The sequence below is a fragment of the Theobroma cacao genome, chromosome 9 (genome assembly GCF_053813885.1).
Source record: "Theobroma cacao isolate CCN51 chromosome 9, ASM5381388v1, whole genome shotgun sequence".
Taxonomy (NCBI): domain Eukaryota; kingdom Viridiplantae; phylum Streptophyta; class Magnoliopsida; order Malvales; family Malvaceae; genus Theobroma; species Theobroma cacao.
This window is the reverse complement of record NC_142647.1, coordinates 18,208,144-18,219,187: the sequence shown is the minus strand read 5'-3', so window position 1 is coordinate 18,219,187 and position 11,044 is coordinate 18,208,144. Positions and strand designations below refer to the sequence as shown.

The 11,044-nt window shown below is 35.5% G+C and overlaps 1 protein-coding gene across 1 annotated transcript; it reads right to left on the bottom strand.

Moving 5' to 3' along the window:
• Positions 1-74: 74 nt before the first annotated feature.
• Positions 75-10,895, bottom strand: LOC108663252 (uncharacterized). The gene is made up of 4 exons (XM_088809685.1): positions 10,712-10,895; positions 1,265-2,638; positions 645-1,216; positions 75-545 (listed from the first exon to the last, which is right to left on the bottom strand). The coding sequence occupies exons 1-4, from the start codon at positions 10,893-10,895 to the stop codon at positions 75-77; spliced, it is 2,601 nt and encodes an 866-aa protein (XP_088665811.1).
• Positions 10,896-11,044: the final 149 nt, after the last annotated feature.

Here is an 11,044-nt window from a genome sequence, read left to right as displayed (position 1 = left end):
TGGTAATAAATAATGGCTCCAATGATCAAGGGCTCGAATAACAGCATAAAACTCTTTATCAAAAGTTGAGTACTTCAATTTTGCATCATTGAGTTTCTCACTAAAAAAGCAATTGATCTTCCTTCTTGAGAAAGAACAGCACCAATACCAACATTAGAGACATCACAATCAACTTCAAACACCAAATCAAAGTTCAGAAGTGCAAGCACGGGAGCTTTAGTAATCCTTTCTTTCAATTCCTCGAAGCTATGTTGTGCCTTGGTACTCCATATGAAACTATCTTGTTTGAGGCATTTAGTAAGCGGAGCAGCAACAGAACTGAAGTTTTTGATGAAACGTCGATAAAAAGAGGTCAATCCATGAAAGCTTCGAACATCATGAAGTGACTTCAGAACTGGCCAATTGACAATAACATCAACTTTGCTTTGGTCCACTTCAATCCCTTGGTTTGAAACAACATATCCCAGGAAAATAACTTTGTTGGTCATAAATTCACACTTCTTTAAGTTAGCAAAAAGCTTTTGCTCTCGAAGTACTTCAAATATCTACCATAAATGTTGCAGATGTTCTTTCTGACTTTTACTATACACCAAAATATCATCAAAATAAACCACAACAAACTTCCCAATAAAAGGACGAAATACTTGGTTCATTAGGCGCATAAAGGTGCTAGGTGCATTAGAAACGCTAAAAGGCATAACTGTCCACTCATATAGCCCATCACAAGTTTTAAATGCAGTTTTCCATTCATCTCTAAGTTGCATTCGAATTTGGTGATAACCACTATGCAGATCGATCTTGGAAAAGATAATAGCACCATGCAATTGATCCAACAAATCATCAAGTCTAGAAATGGGAAAATGATACTTGATGGTGATTTTGTTCACGGCACGACTGTCAATGCACATACGCCATGTTTCATCTTTTTTTGGAACTAATAAAGCAGGAACAACACAAGGGCTAACGCTTTCTCTTACTAAGCCTTTCTCCAAAAGTTGTTTGACTTGATGTTGTAACTCCTTATACTCTTGCGGACTCATGAGATAAGCAGGCTTGTTTGGAATTACAAAACCAAGGATGAAATCGATGGCATGCTGAATATCTCGCATTGGTGGCAGTCCATGAGGTATCTTTTCAGGTACAACATCACAAAACTCTTCAATTATGGGTTTGACATCTTTGGATAAAGGTGAAGATACTTCATTCTCCTTACAAACTAATAAGAGGTATAAAAGGCTTCACTCACGATAAGCTTTGTTTAAACCAGACATAGTGATGAGTGTTTTATCTTCCTCTTGTCTCTTTGGTTGGTCTTTTGGTTTTAAAGAAGTCAACATAATTTTTACTCCATCCTTAATGAAGGAATAAGTATTCTTGTATCCATCATGGTGAGCTCGACGATCATATTGCCATGGGCGTCCTAACAACAAGTGGCAAGCGTCCATTGGAATAACATCACACCAGACTTCATCTTCATACTTATTTTCAATAGAGAATTGAACACAATAGCGCTTTGTTACCTTAACGTCGTTTCCTTTTCTCAGCCATTGTAACTTGTAACGATAAGGATGTACTTCAATTGAAAGTTTCAACTTTTCCACCATGTAGTTGGCAACAACATTCTCACAGCTTCCACTATCAATAATGACATTACAAACCTTCCCTTGAGATGTGCACCTTGTATAGAATATGTTGTGACGTAGCCAACTTTCATCTTCTGTCATCATAGTAGTGTTAAGGTTACGACGAACAACAAGAGCTTCTCCATGGTCAGCAGAAACTTCTTCTATCTCTTTGTTGTTGAATATTTCTAGCTCATCGTCTACTTTTTCTAGTCTAGGTTCTTCCATGACTTCTTCTTCAACTAAAGAGGTAATTTTTCGATTTGGACAATCAGAAGCAATATGCCCAAATCCTTGGCATTTGAAGCACTTTTTGTTGACATTAGAAACACGAGTAGAAGTAGTCTCTTTATTGTTTAGAATTTTGAAAGAGTTTACCTTTGGAGGTGGAATGGTTGCTGAACTTTGTCTCCCACGGTTTGAGGTGGAATCTTTTTGTCTAGATAAACTCACTGAGCTTTTTCTTAATTGTTGTTTCTCAACCTTTAATGCTAATTTGATGACATCATTTAGGTTCCAATATGGTTGTAGTTGAACAACATCTGCAATTTCAACATTGAGACCCCCAAGATAATGAGCTACAGTTTGTTCTTCAGGTTCATGGACATCGCACTTCATGTGAAGTTGTTCGAACTCCATTGTATATTCTTCTACCGACATTGTTTTTTGCCTCAAGTTATGAAATTTGATAAAAATTTCTTGTCGATAATGCTCAGGAAGGAACTTATGCTTGAGTTCTCGACGCATCTTATCCCATGTTCTGATCTTGTTGCGTCCTTCTCTTTCTTGTTGCCTTTTGAGATTTTCCCACCAAATAGAAGTGTGCTTCTTTAATTTAATTGCCATAAGCTTCACACGTTTTTCATCGGGAATATCTTTGAGCTCGAAAACTCTTTCCACTGTGTAAAGCCAGTCAAGGAAGTCATCAGGATGAAGTCTTCCTTCAAACTCAAGAATGTTGACTTTGATTCCCAAATCTTTGGTAGCAGCAGTTCTTAGGCGACGAATAGGAATTTCTTATTCAGAGGATGAATTTTGATGAAACGGATTAGTGTCATTATCTTCATCACTAGAGCTGTTATTGTTGATTTGAGCATCACGTCTTGCGAGTTGCTCTTGTAATTCTTGAATTTGCTGACGTAGTTCTGTAATCTCAATCTCGTGATCATCTCTTTGACGATTTTAACATCTTGGCGGTATTTTATTATATGATGATGATGATGTGGTGATGTAGAGAAAAAAAAAGATGATGATATAACTATAAAGCAATAAATAAAATTACCCGAACAGGGAGTATTGAAACTTGACAGTGAATCTTTATGCAACGAACAATGATCCTCCCGCTCTGATACCAAACTGACGCTGGGGCGTTGTAAAGACACTTGTGCGTTGTGAAAGACACCAATCGTGGCGAGGTTGAAAACCCCACTAAGGTGAATCACCAATCTTGGCAAGGTTGAAAACCCCACTAAGGTGAAAAATAGCCAAAATCCCATTTTGGTTGGCTAGGCCAAAGATACTAAAACCTCTTACTCTTTAAAAAAACCTAGAGAAATAAGCACTCCTGCTTAAGAAAATATTATTTATTAACTCTCAACTCTGAATGTCTCATAACTAAGCCTAAGGGTCCTATTTATAGTATTATAGGCCCAAATCCTAATAAAACTCTACTCCTAATTATTCTAATACAATTAGAATAATTAATAAGAGATTTAAATAAAATAGGTGTTCTATTCCTAAATAGAACATGACTAGTTTAAAATCTTAATACAAGTAAAGGAAGAATTTTAATATACCTATAATTTCAAACTAATAATAATCTACTATTATACTCTTGTATCAAAAAAAGGAGTGTTAGAAAGTTAATGAACAAGAAAAACTAAGTAGACAAGCCTTTCAAACATTTTGTCTTGAAGGGATAAAGCCTTTGAGCATAACGGGTCAATCCTTGGTTTCCATAAGCCCTTAAATAGGTTTTTGGATTGAAAGGATCGACCCCCCTTCAAAAAGGGTTGATCTTCATGAGTATACTTGGCTAACTTTGGCCCATCTGCCCATTAAGTTCTCTTAGGCTCTTTTCACTCATTTTTTCACTCAAACCCTTCGAACTCTCCCCTTCTCACTCCCACTCACTCTTACACTCATTTTGGGGCCTTAAGATTAGAAACAAAAGTGCATTTTGGCTTCTTTAAGCCATTACCTTCAATTTGACTAGCTTGTAATTTCTTTTCTTTTTGGTTGCAGCTTAATCTCTTCTTCTAGGCTAAGGAAATCAGTGGAAAGCTACTCTTGATTGTTCACCAAGGTAAGGACTTGATGTTTTGAAATTGTGGAAGTTTTGGAATGAAAGTCTAAGCTTGTTGACTTCGAAAAATGAAATTTCATAGTTACTTGACTTGTTTTGAATTAATAAGCAAGGAAGAATTTAAGTGAGCTATGGTTGTTCTAGGATCCTTTGAAGCCTTAAGGAACTATCGGAAGCTAGGTGCATGAAGTCTACTTGCCAAAGTCGTAAGAAGAGACACTTGAGGTAAGTGGATTGCATCAACACCCATTTTGAATAAAAAGAAGCATAAATCGTGTTTTACAAATTCATCTGTTTGCACATATTTGTGAAATCCCAATTAAGAATTGTGGTGCAATTGTCCATTTGACAAAGTTGATATACTTTGTGTGTGTGTGTGTGTGTGTGTGTGTATTTGAAAGTGTTAAGGGAACAAGCGTTTTGGTGGAAAACCTTATTTAAAATTTAATTATGTGGATACATATTTGATTATGGATAACATGTGCCAAGTGTAGGGTACAAGTTTTTATCTTGATTATGGATAACGTCTGTGAGGTGAAGGGTATAAGTCTATTGTATGATTGTGGATAACATGTGTAAGGTGAAAGGCACATGATCATTGTTTTGCTAGTAATAGTGATGTGGGCAGCATGTGTGAGGTGGAAGGCATGTGTTGGACTATTGTTGATGACTTTGATTGTAGACGACTTGTGTTTAAAGGAAGGGCATGTGGCTCTTGTGTTGTTGATGATCTTACTTATACTATTGATAATGTTCATAAAAGAAACTCTTTTCTTTCCTAGAGTGCATGTTGAAAACTAAATAAGATGCTTCCTTTAATTGACTTGTTTTAGATTTAAGCATCTAAAATGAAAGGAAGCTTGATGAGGTATTAATTGTTGGATTGCGATCCACTCTTACTAGATGTCAGGAGATTGATGTTTTGATGGTGTTGAAGCTTGTGGCAAGCTTGTGTTAGAGGGAGATGGATCATTTCTTATGTAAATGAGTTTATAGCTTAAAAGAACTTAAAAAATGATTTTTATTGAAAAAAGGATCAATCTCCAAGGGTGAAGAGGTCAACCCCTATGGTCCTGTAGCTAAATAGGAGGAATTCTATTTTGTAGGGATTGATCCTCAACATAAGAAAGGTCGATCCCCAGATTTTAGTAGCCTTTTTAAGACATTCTATTAAAAAGGGATTAACACCACCAAGGGAGAAGGTCAATCCCTAAAGGATAGAACCCATAGAATAGGTTCTGTGAGCTATGGATCAACCCCCAAAGGAAAAAAAGTCAATCCCTTTACACTAGAATTAAGTCTTTGGATTCCTTTAAATGCCATTTAAAGGCCATCAGTTTGCACCCCTTCTTAAACTTTTAAGGAAGTTTTTATACTATATAAATACATCTAATTGTTGCACGTATTATATCGTTATTCATGCTTGGAATGGAAATTTGGTTTTAAAATGAAATGCATAGTTTGAGAACCAATGCATGGCATCATTAACAACTTATACTTAGCTTGTTCTCGTTTTCCATTATTCATTCGCTAAGTTACACTCACGTTTTTAAGACTCATGTTTTTGGTTTTCATATATATGCGTAGAATAGATCACCATCTGGGGAGGGATCCTCGAGTTTGTTGATAGGTATGCCTTATAGTCAACCCTTGAGCCTACATGAGTCTTGCTACATTCTGTTGATGAGTCTCATTTTTAGTCATGTGCTTACAAGTGTCAAGTTACACTTTTTTGTGTTATAGCTAAGTATAGTGGTGTACTATGATGCATAAGATATGATGTAATGGCCCAAGGGCCTATACAAGCACATGAGTATGCGTAATGGATAATGTATGTTTGACATGTATATATGTATGAGAGCCGACTGAGTTTGGTGTTTATGGTGTATGGAATTGCACAGGTGTATTAAATGAGTAAGGCTTGCTTGAATCAAGGGAGGATAGTCTCCTTGGTTCTCATACCAGTCATGGCCTAAGATTGGATTGTGACACACACACACACACTCTATCTCCTTTGTGTTTCCCTCACCAAGACTTGTAAAAGCTTCTAGAGTTTGGGACACAACTTGACCATGTGTCTTATTTTTACTAAAACCCAATTCTATCACTATCACTAAGTACTCCAACCTTTTTGTATCCACTTCCAAAGCTATGTCTTCCCTTAAGCTCGAGCCCATTTGCTCTTTTCTTATTTGTTCCATTTCTACACAATCAGAACCCATTATCTTTAGCCATCCTCATTTATTCCAATCCTAATTGGTTATTGTTCACTAGGTCTATAATTCTCCCATCACCGTTTCCTTATAGTCTAGAGTTTTGCATGTCGTAATTCTCTCCCCATTCCACTAGGCCATCTCCCTTAAGCCTAGTATTGTTTAGACTTTTATTCCCTTCCAATCTAGCCAATTCAACTTCTGTTTGACTCAAAACTCGTTAATTTGCAACAAACCCAAACTTGTTTCCATAATCTCCTCAAATTGGCCCACTCACAAATTTGGTCTTCATTAAACTCAATGGGCCTATCAATTAATGACTTATTAGAGGACTAACAAAAGTTTCTCTTCCCTTTCCCAATTTGGCCTATCCCGTGCTACATATCACCATCAACAAGAAGGACAATGTTAAAAACTTGCCTAACACTATCAGATGGCTTATTGTGAGCTTGACAGTTACATCCATCTGGTACTACTTCATAAAAAATTCCATTTTTCCCATTTGCTATAGATTGCAAGTTGCCATTAGATTGCGCATCCCATTTATTTAAAGTGGCAATTGCAAGAAACTCTAATCACCTTTCTGTTTAGAATTCATTTGCATGCACCTCATAAAGCTTTTCACCCATTTGTAGCCATATCACTTCATCCAATCTAACCTTTAGGCATGTACTCATCATCATAACAATCCTTTCAAATGAAGTGAATTTAACATTCTCTTCACCTACAATGGCTTGGAATGTGTGTGCATTCCACTCATGGATAGGCATAGTTGACGCAAAGATCCAACACTTTCTCTTTCCCCTGCCAAGTTTACATTCCACATATAAAAACAAAAGAACCAACTTTTGAAGCTTTCTTTTCTCTTTCTTATGGTGCTCTATCAAACCATTATCCTTAAAGAAATCAAGATTTGTGTCTTGACATGTGGTGTATCTCCACCCCAACCTTGCCACACTCCTCTAATTGAGTCATCATGGAATCTAGATCCTTAATATTATCACTATCAGCTACCATGGAATTCTCTAACCATTGGAGAATTTCATCATCCATATAGATTGCACAGACTTTAACAAACTCCTTGGTGGCTGGAAAATCCTCCCCATCATTATGACCCAACAAAACGTTAATACAGCTCTTGTTTTCACTATTATCATTAACAATCCTTGATTTGGTCTCAGTGGAAGGACCAATAATGGTTTGAATTTATGTTTAAGGCAATTTCTTTACAAAATCTCTCTTCTGCCAGAATGATGAACGTGTGTTGAAACAAGCTCGATTAGCACTAATTTTGTAATTGAAAAACCATACCCCATTTAATCGTTCAATTGTTGTTCTTGCTTTTACCCAACCCCAAATATCAAAAACCTAAAATCCTTCCTCTATCCTACCTCCTTTGAAAACTGAAAAACATTAAGAACTTTTCCAAAATGGCTTCTAATTTGTCCCAACCGTAATCAATTAAACAGTGGAGACAAGTTATTAATAAATATAGTGAAAACTCTTTGCTAATCATGACTTCCTTAAACTTTCCTTTTTTATGCTATTTACCCTGTCACGTATGACTACCTGCAACCTCTTACAGGCATTTTTACAAGCAAGTAGATGGCATGAAATTCACAAACTCGTAGATGTCATCACTACTTGATTTATTGCTAGCTTTACAATACTCATAAGCTGACGAAGCCGATTATAGTGAACTTGTATCTAATTTTAATAGTTGCTGTTGCTATCGTTCTCACTACCAATATTGTAACATTAATATTTTACATTACTTCTTGTTTTTTTTTAAAAAAATTATTTTACATTAGTTCCTTATGTACTTTTATCCTTATTCTCACAATTTATGTTACAATTTATAAAATGTTAGTTGTGACATTATATTTTCTGAGTAAGAATTTTTTTTATCTAGTTTTAAAGATGCAAATTATTTTAAAATTGTTACAAAAAAATTAATATTGAGTTTTTGTTGTAAAAGAAATAATTGAAATAGGAAGAAAAGAGAGATATTGAGAGAATGCTCTTTATGTATTACTGAAGTAATACTTGAAATGAAAAATAACTGTTTTATAAATAAGGGTGGGGTGACCCTTTATTTATAGTTGAAGCCCCTAACAGATCGATGGCTATCACAATCTCCTAATAAGATATATCTTTAAATTACATTACCTTCTTCATAAATCCCACATTATCACCTAGATAATTTCAGCATGTAGATGAATTTTGAAATATCTAGAATATGGATAATACATTTATCATTTATCAAATTACTCTAATTTGTATTGATCTAATGTGGTGTGATATGTCCATATTTCCATAACACTCCCCCTTGGACGGAACACCATTATGGTGGCCTAACTAGACGTGCTATTATTGCCTTATTAAAAAACTTAAGTTGGAAAAACCCAATGGGATAAAAATCGAACAAATGGGAAAAAGAGTATAATGCACTAAGTCCATAATTGCTCCCCCTCAATTGAGCCCTATTGCCACTTTTAGGGTTTACTGCTTTTAGGGTAATTGATACTTTGTCATTCTAAGGGCAAATCAATCTTTCGCAACACTCCAATGCCATATACTAATTTTTCAAATGTTGGCATTGGCAATGACTTGGTAAAAGATCTGCAAGACTATTAGTAGAGCGAATTTGTTTAGTGTCAACTTGTCGACTTTATTGGAGTTCATGAGTATAGAAAATTTTTCGCGAGATATGCTTGGTCCTATCACCTTTAATATATCCTCCCTTGACTTGTGCAACACAAGTAGCATTATCTTTATAAATTATGGTGGGAGAATTTGCAATCGGTGTTAAACAACAAGAATTATGAATATGTGTTATAATAGATCTCAACCAAACACACTTTTTTCCAACTTCATATAGAGCAATAATCTCGAAATGATTGGAGGATGTAGCTACTAGCGTTTGCTTAGTAGAGCACCAAGAAATGGTGGTGCTATTATAGTAAAATAAATAATGAGTTTAAGAGTGAGTCTTATGCAAATAAGATTTATATCCCGCATCAGCATATCCAACTAAACCATAGTTAGTGGAATCCTTGGAATAATATAATCCCAAATCTATGGTTCCTCGAAAATAACAAAAGATATATTTTTTCCCATTCTAGTGTTTTCGGGTTGGCTCAAAACTAAAACATGCCAACAAATCTATCGTAAAAGTGATATCTGGTCTCGTACATTGTGCCAAGTACATCAAAGTCCCACTTACATTGAGATATGGTACTTCAAGACAAAGTATCTCATCATTAGGCTCTCTAGGATGAAACGGGACTTTTTGGGGATCAAGAAACCTCACAACCATAAGGGTGCTTAATGGGTGAGCCTTGTCCATATTAAAACGTCTAAGCGATCTCTCAATGTATGCTAACTAGTGGACAAGTATTCCATTTTCTTTGTGCTCAAGCTCTAGACTAAGACAAAGTTTGGTTTTACCTAAATCTTTAACTTCAAACTCTTTTTTCAAATATTCGATAGTTGTAGATAATTCTTCTAGAGTTCCATCAAATTTATATTATCGACATAAACTACTACCATAACAAATCCGATTTTTGATTTCTTAATAAACACGCATGGGCAGATAGGATCATTTTTATACCCTTCCTTAAATAGGTACTTGCTTAAGCATTGATACCATATTCGACCGGATTGCTTTAACCCGTATAAAGATCTTTACAACTTTATTGAGAATAAGTTACGATGAGTGTATGCTTCCAGCCTTTTAAACCCCTTGAAAATTTTCATATAAATATCAGGGTCTAATGAACCATATAAATGTGTTGTCATAACCTCCATAAGACGTATTTTCAATTTTTTAGAAATAGATATGCTAATAACGAAACAAAAGGTAATTGTATCTATCACAAGTGAATACGTCCCATCATAATCAATCCCAAGCCTTTAAGAAAAGCCTTGGGCTACCAGTCGAGTTTTATACTTCATGATCTTGTTTTTCTCATTTCGTTTCTAAACAAAGACCCATTTTTATCCAACAGGCATTACATTATCAGGGATTTGAGCTATAGGTTTGAAAACCTCTTGTTTAGCTAGTCAAGCCAATTCAGCTTGGATTGCTTCCTCCTACTTAGGCTAATCTTGCCTTTGACGACATCCGATAATAGATCTTGGTTCATAATCATTGTTCATAATCTCATGAGCAACTAAGAGTACAAAAACATCAATGATGATTGTCTCATTCCTATCTCAAATCTCATTATAATATGTAATAGAGATCTCAGTATTCTCATGGTCTGTGATCTTTTCATGGGTTCGTGCCATTTTAGGGGCAATAGCTTCTTTTAGAGCAAGCTTAATGCTAAGCTCCTCTAAAGTGAATTCTTAATTCCTCCCCCTTCATTTTCAAAGGGTAGTGTCTTTTGATCCTATCGGTCTTCTACATTTTAGGCATGGGCCATTTTGATCCATTTCAACTTGTCTTTCAGGAACAACAATCCTAGCTAGAGCATTCACAGCCAGAATATGAGACTTTGTGACCTTGGCAATATCATTAAATGCGTCAGAAAGTCTATTAGCAATAGCCTATAAATGGATTATACGTTGCACCTCACTTTCACATTCCAGAGTTTTTGGATCTAAATAGGATAGATTTTTCTCATTATAAGAGAAATTCTCAACTAATTTCTGCTTCTCAGTCATGGAAGCCTTAGACATCCTAATTGATGGGAACATTGTTTCATCGAAATAAACAATCCACGAATCTGGAGGTAAAAGATCACTCATCGTTGGTTTCAAAAACATAATAATGGACGGTGGATCAAAACCAACGTAAATGCCCAAACGGGGTTAAGGACTTATTTTAGTCTTTTTTTGACAGTGCTACAGCCACTTGTACAATGCACCCAAAGGTGCGTAAATGTGAAATGTCTAGT